The 17,631-nt window shown below is 45.7% G+C and overlaps 3 protein-coding genes across 3 annotated transcripts in view; all 3 read right to left on the bottom strand.

Annotated features, from left to right (window-relative positions):
- arg1 (arginase 1) overlaps window positions 1-8,188 on the bottom strand; it is a 16,594-nt gene extending 8,406 nt beyond the window's left edge. The window contains 1 exon segment of the mRNA XM_041973376.1: window positions 8,034-8,188. Within this exon segment, the coding sequence (XP_041829310.1) occupies window positions 8,034-8,141 (108 nt within the window). The 5' untranslated portion in view covers window positions 8,142-8,188.
- LOC121632161 overlaps window positions 1-17,631 on the bottom strand; it is a 156,483-nt gene that overhangs the window by 66,244 nt on the left and 72,608 nt on the right. The window lies entirely within an intron of this gene.
- The window catches only part of heatr1 (HEAT repeat containing 1), a 36,695-nt gene continuing 30,535 nt past the window's right edge, over window positions 11,472-17,631 (bottom strand). The window contains exons 36-45 of the mRNA XM_041973363.1: window positions 17,171-17,472; window positions 16,946-17,096; window positions 16,695-16,859; window positions 16,293-16,427; window positions 15,643-15,747; window positions 15,398-15,560; window positions 14,435-14,589; window positions 14,203-14,361; window positions 11,856-11,964; window positions 11,472-11,676 (exon numbers count right to left, since the gene is read on the bottom strand). Of these exons, the coding sequence (XP_041829297.1) occupies window positions 11,588-11,676; window positions 11,856-11,964; window positions 14,203-14,361; window positions 14,435-14,589; window positions 15,398-15,560; window positions 15,643-15,747; window positions 16,293-16,427; window positions 16,695-16,859; window positions 16,946-17,096; window positions 17,171-17,472 (1,533 nt within the window). The 3' untranslated portion in view covers window positions 11,472-11,587. The remainder of the gene's footprint in view (window positions 11,677-11,855; window positions 11,965-14,202; window positions 14,362-14,434; window positions 14,590-15,397; window positions 15,561-15,642; window positions 15,748-16,292; window positions 16,428-16,694; window positions 16,860-16,945; window positions 17,097-17,170; window positions 17,473-17,631) is intronic.

Below are 17,631 nucleotides of genomic sequence, written 5' to 3'. Positions count from 1 at the left end.
AAGTGAAACGTCTAGAAAAGAAAACTAAGGACTTGGAAGAGAAAGTACTGGACCTTGAGGCTCGGTCACGTCGCTCAAATGTCCGACTTGTCGGTCTACCCGAAGGCGCGGAGGGCAATGATATTTGCGGCTTCTTGGAGAGCTGGCTCCCGGAGGCACTGGAGCTGGCCCCACTCCGGGGAGGACTCACGGTGGAAAGAGCTCACAGATTGGGACCGAGAAGAGAAAGTGCGACTAACTCCGCGCCCAGAACCCTCATAATGAAGTTTCTGAATTACAAAGACAAAGAAGTTGTGATGAAAGCAGCTAAGACAAAACGACAGATCCTGTACAAGAATCATCCTGTGAGGTTTTACCACGATATGGCGACGGAGATGCATAAGAAGCTGAAAGAGTTTGAGGAGGTACGACGACAACTACGATCACTTGGGCTACGGTACGGCATGATCCCTCCTGCACGGCTCATAGTGACCTACCAAAACAACACGCGCATTTTTTCCAACGCCAAGGACGCCGAGAACTTTATCAAGGAGATCCAGTTGGATAATCAACAAGAGGAGGAAGGTGCATGTGCTATTGTAGAAGATACTACTTAGACTGCTTCATTTATTAGCGGGAGATAAGCATATTTTATTGCGTTGCTTTTCCTTCCTGTGTAGCCTGTTAATAATGGACAATTTATTGTTTAATATACACTGAGAACATAAATAGCCGTTTTTACTCTTGTAGAGTTGTTGAATTATGCATATGTTTGGATATTAGTAGCAGTGCAGACAGGACTTTTATTTTAATTTTATTTTACATTTTTATATCAGCAGAGTTTTACTGATCCTCACAGTGTGTGGAGCAGTTTTTTGCTTTCTGGAGGTCTAACACTTAAAGGTGGGGTTAGCCCGATTGGGTTATATTCAGGTGTATGTGTGATGTTCAGGGGAGTAATAGTTGTTTTATTTCTTTTTTGATTAAGAATTGCTTACATGTTGGGGAAAATCAAAAATACTTATTAATATGTCGGTCGAATTGAAAGTTAAGATTACATCATGGAACTGCAGAGGGCTACAAAAAATGAAAAAGGTCAAACAGGTTATGAACAGGATTAAAATACTACAATCAAACATAGTATTCCTTCAGGAGACTCATTTAATACAGGAAGATGAGCTTAGGGTGAGGAGGAGGTGGAAGGGTAAAATTTGGTCAGCCCCCTTTACTTCTCGGGCAAGAGGTGTTATGATCTTGGTTCATGACTCAATTCCATTACAGGTCCATAATATTATTAAAGACAAGGCAGGAAGATATCTAATTATACAAGGAAACATTCTTAAGGAACAATTAATTCTGATAAATATTTATGCCCCAAATACAGATGAACCCAAGTTTTTTCAAAATCTTTTTCTTATAATTGCCTCTTTGCCTGGTGCTTGTATTATGGCAGGTGATTATAATTGCACCCTAAACCCACAGATAGATAGAAGTTCAGGAGTGGATCATACACACATCAGAAGTAGAAGCGTGATTCAACATTTTATGAAAGAAATGAATCTTATTGATGTGTGGAGAGAAGATAATCCCAATAACAAAATATATTCATGTTACTCTAGTACTCACCAGTCATTCTCACGTATAGACTTTTTCTTGGTTTCAGCACTGGTAAGGCATAAATTGCAAAAGGTATCTTACGACCCAATACTCCTGTCAGATCATGCACCAGTCTCTGTAATTTACCAAGATTTAAAACTAACAAGTGATATTCCTAAATGGAGATTCAAAATAAAATGGTTAACTGATACTGGCTTTGTTACCTTCCTAGATGAACAAATTAAATTCTACTTCGAAACAAATACAATAGAAACCTCAAGAAGTGTCAGATGGGATGCATTTAAAGCCTTTATTAGAGGACAAATAATCAATATAACTAGCTCAAAAGCCAAAGAAACTTATAGAACTGTAAAATCATTAGAAACAAGAATTAAAGCATTAGAAGAACAATATTACCAGTCAGGTTCCCAAACTATTCATCAACAACTGCTTGTGCTTAGAACAGAATATAACGAAATGTCTGCAACAAAAGCAGCATCAAGTTTATTACGACTTCAGCAAACATTCTACGATCAAGGTGAAAAACCTGGTAAAGTGTTGGCGTGGCGCATTAAAAATCTACAGAATGAGAGGCTTATTACACAGTTAATAAGCAATGATAATGAAAAAATAGTAGAACCAATTGAAATAAATGAGGCCTTCAGGATCTTTTATGAAAAACTTTACTGTTCTGAAATGAATGCAAATACATCTGAATTGAATAATTTCCTAGATAGTATTCATATTCCCAAAATATCAGAATTAATTAAGAGTGAATTAGATAAAGATATAACTCTAGTGGAAGTGTCTATGGCCATTGATAATATTAAAGGAGGGAAAACACCTGGGCCTGATGGGATACCGATAGAGGTTTATAAAATGTTTAAACAAAGACTAATGATACCGCTATTAGAAATGTTTAAGGAATCTTTCAATAAGGGAATCCTGCCGACTTCATTAAGAGGAGCATTAATCACTTTATTGCCAAAACCAGGCAAACCAAATAATAGATGTGAAAATCTTAGGCCAATCCGTCTTTTGAATGTGGATTTGAAAATTTTGAGTAAAATACTTGCCAGGAGACTCGAAAAAATAATTCCGAATATTATCAACAAAGATCAGAATGGCTTTGTACTAGGAAGGCAAGGCTTTCATAATGTTCGTAGACTTTTAAATATACTGAACGAAGAAAGGGGGACTCCAGATACAGCAATACTGTCATTAGATGGCGAGAAAGCCTTTGACAGAGTTGAATGGCCATATTTATTTGAGATCATTTCACGTTTTGGTTTTGGACAAAATTTTAATAGATGGATAAAACTACTGTATACTCAACCATTTGCTGAAATCATGACCAATCGAAACATTTCCAAGGCAATTAAAATACAAAGAGGATGTCGACAAGGAGACCCGCTGTCCCCTTTACTCTTTATTATGGCCATCGAACCTCTGGCGATTGCTATTAGGTCAAATCAGGTGTTAACAGGTATACCAGTTGGACAGCAGGAACACCGTGTGGCACTATTTGCCGATGATGTAATAATTTTTCTTAAAAACATGGAGAAATCCATTCCTGAATTATTAATGCTTATTGGTGTATTTGGAAGAATCTCAGGATATAAGTTGAATAAATCTAAATCATCTATAATGTTTTTAGATGAATTAGACAGCAAGAACCCTCCTAAAATGGCTACTCAGTTTAAAATTGTTAATAATTTCACATACTTGGGCATTCAAATTGTCCCACGACTTAAAAATATTGTATCCTGTAATTATGAGCCATTAATGAAAGAAATTTCTAAATCACTGGATAGGTGGATGTCTATACCAATGTCTCTAATAGGAAGAATAAATATCCTTAAAATGAATATTATGCCTAAATTGCTGTACCTGTTCCAAAATCTTCCACTTCCTCCTCCAAATGACCTGTTCACGCAACTAAAACGACTATTTGTTAGATTCTTGTGGAATAATAGACGCTCCCGGACACGATTGTCATTGTTATACTTGCCCTTTGACAGAGGGGGGCTTAAATGTCCCAATCCACTTTTGTACTATTGGGCAACACAGCTGAGAACATTGTTGTTTTATTTTACAGAAAGGGAGATTCCTATTTGGAAGGAGATGGAGGAACTTCATTTACATTTACCTCTCCCTGTATACTTATATTCAGCAAATGTCAAGGCTCTTAAAAAGAATACAAGTAACCCAATAGTGAAAAACATGGTTGCTGTATGGTACAAAATTAAAAATTATTTGAGAGAAACATCCTCTTTCTCGGTCTTCAGCCCAATATGGGGGAATCATTTTTTCCCCCCAGCAAAGGCTGATGGGGGATTTAGACTCTGGGCTGCAAGGGGACTGGAGAAAATAGGTGATCTTTACAGTCAACAGCAGGTATTGATGACATTTGAAGAAATAGTTGACAAGTTTAATATACCACGTAATCATTTCTTTAAATACTTGCAGCTGAGAAGTTTTATTAGAATACAGCAAAACCAAACACTGAATATTCCCATACTGTCCACATTGGAAAAATTAATGGATACGAACTGCTTGGGAAGGGGCTTAATTTCCAAAATATATAAATGCCTTATAGATGAGTGTACAGAGACATCCACAGAGCGGCTGGAGGCATGGAGAGAGGATCTGAATGAAGATATATCAATAGAGGAATGGGGGGAAGCCTGTAATAAAGCACAATTAAGAACCGCTAACACTCGCTTAAAAATATTGCAATATAATTGGCTCATGCGAACATATGTCACTCCTGAAAAGCTTAATAAATATAATAGAACCATACCTGATATATGTACTAAATGTGAAAAGGAAAAAGGCACTCTTTTCCATTGTCTTTGGCAATGTACAGAAATTCAGAAATTCTGGCACGAGGTGAAAGAAAATATTCAAAACATTTTACATATCCAAATACCCTTAACTCCAAGACTCTTTATTTTAGGCATATATCCAAGTAATGTGAAAATTAAAAAGAATCAAAAGATATTTTTGGATCTATGCGTACTGCTGGCAAAAAGAGTTATAGCCCTTTCATGGAAAAATGTCAGACGACCAAGAGTAAGTAGATGGTTGTCTGAATTGTCTACAACTCTTCCTCTAGAGAAAATAACTTACTTAATCAAAGACCAACAACAACTTTTTCATCAGATTTGGGATCCCTTTGTTAACTATATAACGGTGACAGACTTGACAAATATAATGGAAGTGCCTGGGATAAATCCTCCACAATAGTCCCGGTGCCGAAGAAGTCTCCCATCACCAGCCTGAACGATTACCGACCGGTGGCCCTCACTCCGGTAATCATGAAGTGCTTTGAGAGACTTGTTCTTCAGCACATCAAGGACCATCTCCCCCCAGACTTCGACTCCCACCAGTTCGCATACCGCGCGAACAGATCCACTGAGGACGCCATAGCTGTAGCTCTTCACTCTGCGCTGAACCACCTGGAGCAGCAGCAGAGCTACGTCCGGATGCTCTTTGTGGATTACAGTTCTGCGTTCAACACAATAATCCCGGACAGATTATGCACAAAACTGGACACTGTTGGCCTCCCCCCTCTCACATGTGCCTGGATAAAGGACTTCCTAACAGACCGACCCCAGACTGTGAGACTAGGTCCCCACCTCTCCTCCACCCGCACGCTGAGCATCGGCTCCCCACAGGGCTGTGTGCTGAGCCCCCTCCTGTACTGCCTCTACACCCATGACTGCAGGCCGGCCCACAATGACAACCTCATCGTCAAGTTCGCTGACGACACTACAGTGGTCGGACTCATCTCCGGGGGCGATGAGGCTGCCTACAGGGAGGAGATCCTGAAGCTGGCTGCTTGGTGTTCTGAGAACAACCTCGCTCTCAACACCAAGAAAACCAGGGAGATCATCATCGACTTCAGGAGGTTCAGCACAGACCCAGCCCCCCTCTACATAAACGGCGAGTGTGTGGAGAGGGTCCACACCATCAGGTTTCTTGGCGTCATCATCTCGGCCGACATCTCCTGGTCAGAGAATATCACGTCAATCACCAAGAAGGCTCAGCAGCGGCTACGCTTCCTGAGAGTCCTCAGGAGGCACCAACTGAACTCCAACCTGCTGCTGACCTTCTACCGCTCATCCATCGAGAGCCTGCTGACATACTGCATCACAGTATGGTACGGCAGCTGCACTGTAGCAGACAAGGAGAGGCTACAGAGAGTGGTAAAGACAGCACAGAAGATCATTGGCTGCCCTCTCCCCTCCCTGACGGACATTTACACCTCCCGCTGCCTCAGCAGAGCCAGAAACATCATAAATGACAGCTCCCACCCTGGCTCTGATCTGTTTGCCCTGCTGCCCTCTGGGAGGCGCTACAGGTGCATCAGGACTAAAACAAACAGACTCAAAAACAGTTTCTTTCCAAAAGCAATAACTGCCCTGAACTCCTGTAGGACTTCAAATCTGAAATACGCTGGACACTAACAACATATGTGCAATACATTCTGTCACATGACATGTACAACATATCATGATCCGTGCAATAATACTTTGAACGTGCAATATATTTTTTTTTTTTCAGACATAGACATCATACTTATATCTGCAAATAACTAGAGTGTGCACATCTGTTTTATTTCTGTAAATATTTTATACCTTAGATCTTTTATTTATTATTTATTTCTATACTGCTCTCTTTGCACTGACATTGGGGATGGCTTAATCTCGTTGTACATGTGTATAATGACAATAAAAGGCATTCTATTCTATTCTATTCTAAATGATTAGTGGCCCTCTGCAGTACAAGAGGTATCTATTTATTATATATATGTATATTTTTTGTGTATAACCTGAACTAAGACCGAGTGTAATTTGTTGACTTAATCCCCAACCAACTAATGGAACATAAGGGGTGCTTGTTTGTATGACATGTTTGTTCTATACATGTTATTTTGTATTATGTTTTATGTTAAAATTCAATAAAAACAATGTTGGTAAAAAAAAAAATGCTTCATTGATCCCAGAGAGAAGTAATATTTTCATTGTGAAGCGCTTTAAAGTTTCGTCTGTTAAAAGTCTTCCTGCCCACCAGTAGCTGGCTGGTCATGTGACTTCCTGTTAGTAACAGGACAGAAAACTGTCCTGTATGTTCATAGAGGCCAAAGTCAACCAAACATGAATCCACGGGTCCGGTTCAGGGTCCCAGCTGGCCCATTATTTTTAGTTTTAGTTGCTACTGAACGTTCTTGGAGTTTCTGGGATTCTGCTTCTCAGAAAGACTCGCCGGCTTGTTTAGTCAATAAATGTACGCTGGTCGTACGGGCCGCGTCACAACCGGTCCTCATCCTGACACACACCTTTATTCCTGACTTTTTACAAGACTTTTGTTTAGATTTTAACCCTGAGCTCTGAATGTCACAGCTCTAATAAGTCCAGACTTCAGTCCACGTTGAATCCGGGATCCTGCCCCACACCAGAGACAATGTGGGGAAATGAGTTCTTCACAGCATTTATGAGCCATTTTATTCATGTTTTACCAGGATTGTGTGAAGTTCCTCTTAAAGTTTAGATGCTGTGTTTTTAACAGTCAGTAATGTGGCGGGTCTGGACTTAAAAATGGTTCCAGGTGGAACAGAAACACCTGTCCTGTTAATTCCTGCTTTGGAGACATGTTTTCACATTTACTTCCACCGTCTGTTTGCGTGAAGCAGATCTTTTTATTATCTCGTTTCCATGCTTTAAAATCTGTTCTACACTTATTTACTTTATGGTAGGAAAATCCTACATTTTCCTGAATTCTGATGAAAGATGGAAATCTTTTATTTTTTCCCTCTAGTTATGACAGACGGGTAGATGTTAGTTTAGTCGGGATGCCGGTTGAATTTAAATGTCCCACCTGTTGTCCTCAGGTCCCACCGTCCTGGTCTTCAACACAAAACACTTGTTTCCAGCTAATTAGCAGGAGTTAACTCAGAGTTTTAAACATCTTATAATAAATTAAAACTCCTTCTTTTACCGTTTCTCCCAAACTGTTTATACTTATTTAGAAAAATACAAGAAACAGAGTGTGTGTGGGTGTGTGTTCCATCATCTGGTATGAAATCCGGGTACATGCGTGTAGAATGGAAGATGTTAGAGGTCACTGTGTGTGTGTGTGTGTGTGTGTGTGTGTATGTGTGTGTGTGTGTTTGTGTCTAAATGTGCCGCACGGTCTGACCCCTTTCACCACATACGTGTCCAGGACCGACCTGGAGGACCACTGATGATGTCATAGTTACAAAACTCATTTTCCAACAAAGATCTGACGTCTCACGCAGTCACTCAGGTGAGGAAAGGTGGTGGTCGTGGAGAAGGGGGGACAGGAGGGGGACAGATGGAGGACAGGTCCAGCTGAGCGTCGCGGAACACACACACACTGACACACCGAAGTTTACCGCCGCGCGCGCACACACGCGCCTGCCCGGTCCTCACCTGTCCCCTGGAGAAAGGAGCCCCGATGATTCCCACTGATCGTGGAGGAGGATGAGGAGGAGGATGAAGATTCCGCTTCAGCTGCCGCAGCGTCCTCGCGCTCCTCATGCTTACACACACACACACTCACCGGCCGCCGCGAGCCTCCTAAAAACTCACCGTTACGTCAGCAGGCCAGGAGGAGGCTCCGCGAGCCCTCATCTGATGGGTCGTGACGTCAAAAGCAGGCTGTCAAACATTTGTAATTACGTAATCTCCGTCAGGTCACGTGTCCCAAATCGCACTTTAAATATTTTTATTTATGATGACATGTTTGTTTACAAACAGGCGGTTCATTAAGATCAAAGTTGAAATGAATCCGCTGGATTTTGTCAGAAAGTCGAAACAAAAGCAGAGAATTTAAATGTGAGACGGACTGAAGACTAAAACCTGTCCAGGTTCCTCGTGACGAGGACGGACAGGTGTTTGATCTGTTCATGACTGAAACAAACCAGAGGTCTTCATCACTTCGGGCCAAACTGGAGAAGAAGATGGACGTTTTCTTTCATCTTTTCATCACTTTCTTATTTTTTATTTAAAAACTGCAGCTCAGCTCCATGTTGGAAATCTAGCTGCTTTCTGTTCTCTTGGTACCTTTTCTTGTCCAAAGCAGGAACAAACAGGCTTCCGTAAAATGTTCATCCATCCATCACTGATGGCGTCGGGTTGTGGAGACAGACTTCACCCTGGTCACCTCTTCCATCTCATCCGGGAGGAGCCAGAGGCGTTCCCAGGCAGCTGAGAGGTCCTGGGGTCTCCTCCACCCCACCAGGGGCCTCATTTATAAACCTGTGCGTAGCAACGCAGCCTACAGGTGGCGTACACAGGGGAAACACTAAAACATCCATGTCCCCCTTTTTAACGTTTATAAATCAGAATCAACTTTAAAGGGCGCACATGAGGGAACGCCTTGCCCCGTCCATAAAAGGTCAGGTGGACGCCTGTAATAAATATTCATCATTTAAATGATGGCTCAGGAGGAAAAGGAGGGAAGAGGAATTCTCTGGAATGTCAGACTGAGATCCTGGTGGACCAGGTTGGAAAACTAGAACAGGTTTTATCTGGCGGGGATGGCGTGGTCAAGACCAAAGTTGGAATGACAGGGGTGAACCGCTGAAAAAGAGTCTGCTAGATGACAGTAATTTGTTTTAATTTATAAAATAAATGTGTACAGATACACCTGAGACTGGTAGCAGTTTATTTGGTGGTAAATAATATTTCTTTCTAGTTGCTGGTGTTCCAGCTGGGTGGGCGGGGCTACAGCTGTGGTTGGAGAGGATGAGGCCAGAGACTCCACCCAGCACCACAGCAGCCGTGTCTTTAGAGGAAGTCCTGCAGGTGCAGAGGGAACCATCACTGCTATTAACCAGGTGGACAAGGAGCTGCAGGAGATCAGGTCTGGAGGGAAACTTTGTGGAGAAATAAAAACTCCTCTACATGTTTCCTGAGCGTTGCATCACTTCTAGACCTCCAGCCTCCCGTCTGGTCCTGCTCTGCTGGGTCTAGAATGAATGACCGGAGATGCTTTCCACCTGTTCTTTTACTGGCTGCTGCATGCTGGGACGACCCGTTCAGAGTCAGCAGACACCAGAACGTGGAGTGGGTCCGGTACTTCCATTCACCGCCCAAAGCCTCGTTCCCAACAACGGATCCTGCAGCCTCAGTTAGTGGACCCAGGCCGATGAGCCACATGTTGAACCACATGATGTGGACGTTTAGAGAATGGAACTACTTTGGTTGATGACAGCAGGTTTATTTTCCCCTCTGGGATTATTTCCTCTCTCCTGGTTCTTCCTGCAGCATCACCAGCAGCGATTCCATCGGGAAACCGGACGTTGCTGCAAACTGCATCGTTGTTTCCTGTTTCCTCCAGAGAGGAAAGTTCACGTTGGGACGAATCAATGATCTGTGGTCCAGCAGAATCTGTCACCACAGGGGGCGACAGTGTACAAGTCGCTCCAGGTGCGTCCTGGAAGACGAGCGAAGTCTTGAAAACACTTGTTTTTAGCTCTGAGTTTATCTAATGCAGGTACAGTAAAGTCACACCTGATATCACAAACGGTGACCTCTGTGTTCTTGGCTTAGCAGAGTCCAGACTATAAGAGGGGTGACCTAAACCAGTGATTCCCAACCCTGGTCCTCAAGGCCCACTATCCTGCAGATCTTAGATGTTTTCCTGCTGCAATACACTTGATTCAAATTAATGGCTCATTAGTGGACTTGTGCAGAGCTTGTCAGAGAGCCAGGTGTGTTTCAGCAGGGAGACATCTAAGACCTGCAGGATAGTGGGCCTTGAGGACCAGGGTTGGGAATCACTGACCTCAACCGTTTCTGATAGCTGACTGTGTGACTTTACTGTACCTGCATCATAATGAACTCAGACGTTTTTTTCCAAGACTTCCTTCATCCTCTGTACCTGCAGAGAAACGTACACCGTCGCCCCCCTGTGGTCACAGATTTTAGTGTTTTTTCCAGAGCTGAAGGTCTGATTCCCGTCCTGCATGAAATATTTCTAAGCCTCTAATCTGACTTGATGCTGTCCATCAACCAGGTAGCTGTAAATGTCGAGGTAAGGTAACTCTGGTAGCGATGTCTCCGTCAGCTGGATGTTTGGAGTTTTTTTAACCAGGAATCTGGAAAATCAGACGGATTTTCAGCACCAACAAGACCACGGTTTTTTCTAAATATCCTGTCTGACCACATCAGAGCTGAACTGGTTTGAAAGTGTTCAGTCTGCTAGCACCGCCCCGTAGAAGAGCGGGTCCCAGCTGGCTTTCAGCCTCCCAACATGGCGGCGTAAACAGTGACATCACACAGAACGGTCGTAGGTGCTCATGTTACTGACTTGTTGCCAGTTAACCTAATTCGTTGTCGGTTGACTCCAAAGTTGGAGCAGAGCTGATAATGATCAGAAGTGACGGGACGCTATCGTTGCCGAACATCAGAATAATTCATTATTTTTCTCAGAGGGGAAAGAACGTGTGAACGAGGTCGTTTCTGCCTTGGATTGAGAGGAACGAAGAAATTGTGTTAATGTTTTAAAGATGCTTCATATTCTTAAACACAACCAGGTCATGTTTGATTCCAGATCAGGACAGGTGTGCCGTTGTTGGGAGGACATTACCCGGGTTAAAACACGACCTAAAATATAAACATTCATTCAAATAAAAGAATAAATTACTGACAGAAGGAATAAAATAAGTTTAACTTGTAACAGGAAACCAGTAAAAATGAAAGCACACCTGGACAGGACGTAAAACCGGATCAAACCGAACCCATCCTGGTAAAAAACCGGCTCATGTTTCCAAACACTGAGGAGTCAACAAACAGACCAGAACCAGAACCAGCAGGTGGAGACCCGAGACTTCAGCGCCTCCTGCTGGTCGAAGCTTTAAATAAAGTTTCAGACTTGGACACAAACGTTTATTTCTGTCAGAAGACAAAAGTTTCACATCAAAGAATCAACAAACAGATTTCTGTTTACAGGATGAGCGTTTCCATGGAAACGGTGTGTGTTAGAAGTAGCTGTGCAGCGGTTCTCCAAGGATGTTCTCCATCTCCTGGATGACCTTCTGGACCTGCAGCTCCACCTCTTCACATTCGTCTGCAAAACAAACGCACCCCCAATCAGTTTCCTCGTACCTGTGTTTTAAACCGTCATCCAGGAGACGAATAAAGTTATTTGAACGGAAGTGAATGACAGGCATCTCCACTCTGGAAGCAGCTGTTAGTCTGTCATGTTTCCAGAAACAGCTGATCAGGAGTGGACACGCGTGTTCTCACCCTCCATGAGCTCAGCCAGGAAGGGGATGGTCTCCGGCAGCAGAACCATGTAGTTCTCCTTCAGCCTGGACGCCAACTCCATCAGCATCAGCAGGGACGAGAACCGCACCTGAGGAGCACGAGGACATGGTGACGTAGCTCTAACCAGCAGAAAAATGAAACCTCCCACATTTCCACCATCAAATACATCTAAAGTTTTTATTAACCCTTTAGAGCCCAACATGACACTTTATACAGTTTCTGAGACATTTTGCTTCACTTGATGGTAAAAACTTTGCTCATAAATCTCACAATCTGATACTTGTCTTCTGCCCCCTGATAGATACCAGGAAGCAGCAAACCACACTGATAATAATCATTTTCATCACATGGTAATAAATATTCGAAAAATTGGACTTTTCTTGCCATTTTCTCAGGAGTCGGGCCTTAAAGAGTTAATAAACCCCAACTTCAACTTAACGAGAAAATAGATTTATGTAAATATGTTTATAAAAATGACAGAAGCTGAAACAGCGAACGGTTCTGAATGTATTCACAGAAAATGGTTGCTAACAATTTCCATTCAGAAGCTAGCATAAACCCAGCTAACGCAGGCTCGGCTAACGCAGCCCCGGCTAACGCAACCTCGGCTAACGCAGGCCCGGCTAACGCAGCCCCGGCAAACGCAACCACGGCTAACGCAGGCCCGGCTAACGCAACCTCGGCTAACGCAGGCCGGGCTAACGCAGCCCCGGCTAACGCAACCTCGGCTAACGCAGGCCGGGCTAACGCAGCCCCAGCTAACGCAACCTCGGCTAACGCAGGCCCGGCTAACGCAACCTCAGCTAACGCAGGCCCAGCTAACGCAACCTCGGCTAACGCAGGCCCGGCTAACGCAACCTCGGCTAATGCAGGCCCGGCTAACGCAGCCCCGGCTAATGCAACCTCGGCTAACGCAACCTCAGCTAACGCAGGCCCAGCAAACGCAACCTCGGCTAACGCAGGCCGGGCTAACGCAGCCCCGGCTAACGCAACCTCGGCTAACGCAGGCCGGGCTAACGCAGCCCCAGCTAACGCAACCTCGGCTAACGCAGGCCCGGCTAACGCAACCTCAGCTAACGCAGGCCCAGCTAACGCAACCTCGGCTAACGCAGGCCCGGCTAACGCAACCTCGGCTAACGCAGGCCCGGCTAACGCAGCCCCGGCTAATGCAACCTCGGCTAACGCAACCTCGGCTAACGCAACCTCAGCTAACGCAGCCCCAGCAAACGCAACCTCGGCTAACGCAGGCCGGGCTAACGCAGCCCCGGCTAACGCAACCTCGGCTAACGCAGGCCGGGCTAACGCAGCCCCAGCTAACGCAACCTCGGCTAACGCAGGCCCGGCTAACGCAACCTCAGCTAACGCAGGCCCAGCTAACGCAACCTCGGCTGACGCAGGCCCGGCTAACGCAGCCCCGGCTAACGCAACCTCGGCTAACGCAGCCCCGGCTAACGCAACCTCGGCTAACGCAACCTCGGCTAACGCAACCTCGGCTAACGCAACCTCAGCTAACGCAGGCCCAGCAAACGCAACCTCGGCTAAAGCAGGCCGGGCTAACGCAGCCCCGGCTAACGCAACCTCGGCTAACGCAGGCCGGGCTAACGCAGCCCCGGTTAACGCAACCTCGGCTAACACAGGCACAGCTAACGCAGGCCCGGCTAACGCAACCTCAGCTAATGCAACCTCGGCTAACGCAACCTCGGCTAACGCAGGCCCAGCTAACGCAACCTCGGCTAACGCAGCCCCGGCTAACGCAGCCCCAGCTAACGCAGGCCCGGCTAACGCAACCTCGGCTAACGCAGCCCCGGCTAATGCAACTTTAGCTAAAGTAAATGTAGCTGATGTTTTAATTGTGGTATTAGGAGTTTTTTCTTAAAAAAGAATAAACTCAGTAAACTTAAATAACAAATGTAGCTAACACTGGCTCCGCTAACACTTGCTCCGCTAACACTTGATCAGCTAACATTGGCTCCGCTAACACTGGCTCCGCTAACACTTGATCCGCTAACATCGAAACAAATATTCTACGTCTGTGACAGTCTCTGAGATGATGAAGTGACGGTTTACAAATAAAGCTGAATTGCTGGAACATTTCTTTGGAAGATGGAATCTGTTGGATAAAAATCTGACCTCCACCCGCTGCGTGATTTTACATCCACCCACAGTGACTCTGGTACCAGTGCTGCATTCACTGACTCGGGTTTGTTGTCAGACTTTTAGTGGAACTAAATGCTATTTACTGAGCTGCAGGTTAAAGATGTTCTTCCCCCAAACTATCTCCATGACGAGGGTTAAACACCGCTCTGCGGTCCACAGGTGAGCTCACCTTGGCGTCGCTGTGTCTGGTCTTCAGGAGGATCTGGTAGTTGAGGTTTTTCCACTGAGAGTCGTCGGCCAGCGCCACCGAGAACTGACCCACGCAGGGAACCAGGTGCTGGCTCACCCTCTGCTGGTAGACCTGTTCTCCACCCAACTGGTTCTCCAGCTGCAGACAGAGAGGCGGGTTCAGGGCTTCAGGTGTTTCAGGATGTGTGATGAAGCAGGTGCAGACGTCTCACCTGGTCCACCAGCGGGCCCAGCAGGGCCTCGGCTCGCTCTCGGCTCAGGAAGCGCTGAGTGTCGTACAGGAAGATCTTCTGGAGACAGTCGAGGATGAAACGGAGCAGCAGAGAGTTCTTCTCCAGGGACCGGTCCGAGTCGAAGACCAGAAGGTCTGAAACAACCAGGAAGTAAACAACCAACAGGACAAATATTTACAACTAAATATGTTTATTCTCAAAAAGTTCAGCTTCAGAACGTCAGTCAGCTCAGCAGAGAAACGGCCGAATGTTCAAATCGTTTAATAAAGATCAGCTGATGAACCGCAGTTTCCTCCTGAAATCCACCTCGTAATCCTCCTGTCGGGATCAGGATAATCCTGGTTTCTCGGATCAAAGTCATCTGGATCCGACTCAGAAGTTCTGAACCCAAACTGAGGGTTTTATCCGGATAACAACCAGGACTGGACTACGTGATCCAAGCCCAGTTCAGAATCCGGATTTTCCTTTTGAACTTTGAACCACCCATTTTCAAGATGTGATCCAATCCGATAACCGGAATCTGATCGATTACGTTCATGGCGCCGGTTCAGCCTGCCAGCGAGAATCAAACATCCCGTTCCCACGAAGTAAACCCCAAACAATCCAGGAACACAAAATAATCCGTCTCTGTCTTCGCTGCATGAGCAGAAAAGAACTTTCTACCGGTTTCATCCCTCTACTCGGCTCTTCCACCTGCCGTCCTTCACGTGGCCGGAAGCCCGCGTCGGTCTACGAGCTGGAAATCTGGATCTGGTGATCCTGAAAACCGGGAATCTGGATCAGGGTGATCCAGTCCTATTTTGCTTTGAACAACCGGGTAAAAATGAGCCGGATTACGTGATCCACCATCCCAAAACATGGGATTCCCAAATCCGGATAAAAAAATTAATCCAGATAAAAGCTAACAACCTGCCCCTGAAGATGATGATGATGAAGACTGACCTGAGGTGGCGCTGTTGGTGCGTCTCAGCAGCTCCGCCAGCGGCTTCACCAGGTTTCCTGCGAACAGGACGAAGAGTCCTTTGAGCCGCTCGGCGATGCGGTCGCACAGTCGGTAAAACGTCAGCAGCCGTTCGTTCCCGGACGACCTGCTCCAGTCAGCCAGCTGCAGCACAAACAGACATACGGTTGGTTTCTGGTTCACTGTGGCGGTGAAACCACGGCGAGCATCGAACAGTCGGCATCACCTTGAAAAACAGCGGTCTGAACGTGACCTCAGACAGCTTCATCACCATGGCGATCAGACAGTCGATCACGTGACCTTCCACCTGAGACGTCGTCTGCAGGTCGTCCTGGGACGAGAGACAAGTTCAGCGCCTGAAAGCGTCAACACGCTGCTTTCTACTGAGTTCTACTGCTTTCTACTGGGTTCTACTGCTTTCTACTGAGTTCTACTGCTTTCTATTGAGTTCTACTGCTTTCTACTGGGTTCTACTGCTTTCTACTGAGTTCTACTGCTTTCTATTGAGTTCTACTGCTTTCTACTGGGTTCTACTGCTTTCTACTGAGTTCTACTGCTTTCTATGGAGTTCTACTGCTTTCTACTGCTTTCTACTGGGTTCTACTGCTTTCTACTGAGTTCTACTGCTTTCTATTGAGTTCTACTGCTTTCTATTGAGTTCTACTGCTTTCTACTGGGTTCCATTAACATATTTTTATCAGTGGTTTTTATTTTCATATATTTCTGGACTTTAATATTTTTATGGTTTGTTTACTGGTTTTATTATTTAATGTCAGGAACAAAAGTCATTCAGTGACGTCGAGGCTGAAATTAAACCAAACGTGTTTGTTTGTTTGTTTACAGTTTTCCATCCTCTCCAGTCAACCAGCCACAGACCTGGCAGTGTTTGGATCGGAAGTCCAGAGCAGTGAGGAAGAAGCTGGTGAGCTCTGATTGGTGGAGGCTGAGCTCGTCTTTCTCCATGTGACCGATGTGCTCCTTCAGGATGCTCATCAGCGCCCCCAGCTGGTCCTGCAAAGGAACCAAAACCACAGAGAGAACCAGACGTTTCTGATCACGTTATTTAATAACATCAAAGTTAATGTGACATTATTATTAATAAAAAGAAGTTTAATAACAGTAGAAGAAGAAGAAGGTAGAAGAATGTGTAAAAAACCGAAGATGGATTAGCAGAAGAAGAAAAAGAAGCAGAATTTTTGTTTTTCAGGACAAGTCGGCGTCTAAATGAAGACGTTTTATCTGCTGCTCATGTTTGAACCCGACAGAAGCATTTCCCACCTTGTTGTCCGTCTCCAGGCTGCCGTAGCACCTGGTGAGGGTGGGCAGGAGGACCCTGGGGGGCAGCTTCGTAGCCAGGGTGCTCCTCAGGGAGGCGAGACGAATGGAGAGCTGGGAGGAGGAAGAGGAGGAGGAGGCCTCCACCAGCCGAGTCAACCGACACACCTGCAGAAACAGGAAGTGATGTGAGCCAGAAACAGGAAGTGAGGTGAGGCGTGTGCGTGCAGACGTCTGTCATCCAGGTGAGTCACCTGTAGCGCGGTGTCCTGCAGGTACGGGCTGATGAAGTGCGGCAGTGTCTCGGCGGCCCGCTGCAGGGCGGTGATGCCACTCAGCAGGTAGATCTCATTGGTCAGCAGCTCCTTCCTGTCTGTGAGCGCGTGCAGCACCGCCGGCATCAACCTGCAGAAGAAGACGTCAGTCAAGTGGCCTAAAAGTGGGCGGTGAAGAGGCGGGGTCAGGTGTGACACGCCCACCTGGGTAACTGTGGAATGGCGAGCGCCTTTAACGCGCCGACCACCTCAGCGATGCAGAGCAGAGCGCTGCCCGTCACATTCTTCTCCTCATCTGTCGCCATGACGATCTCCACAGCCCGCAGCAGGACGGGGACAAACGCCTCCTGGTGGTCGGAGCCGAAACTGCGACACAGCAGCTTGAGGCTGTAGAGCGCCGTCTGACGGTTGATGGCCTGCTCCGCCTCCTCGTCCTCTGAAACCCGACCGTGGACTTTACCCACGATGCTCAGCAGGTCACCCGTCAGCTGCAGGAGCACGGTTACCTGGAGAGTAGACAAAGACAGCGGTAATATTTGGCTAAGAATCGGCCCATCGCCTCCTCCTGCTTCATTACCAAGATTACCAAGATCAACAGCAAAGCACGACGACATCAGTCGGTCAAAAAGAGGAACGTTTAAGTTTTCTCTGTTTCGGTTCTGGAA

The sequence above is a fragment of the Melanotaenia boesemani genome, chromosome 21 (assembly GCF_017639745.1).
Source record: "Melanotaenia boesemani isolate fMelBoe1 chromosome 21, fMelBoe1.pri, whole genome shotgun sequence".
Taxonomy (NCBI): domain Eukaryota; kingdom Metazoa; phylum Chordata; class Actinopteri; order Atheriniformes; family Melanotaeniidae; genus Melanotaenia; species Melanotaenia boesemani.
This window is presented reverse-complemented; position numbering and strand designations above follow the sequence as displayed.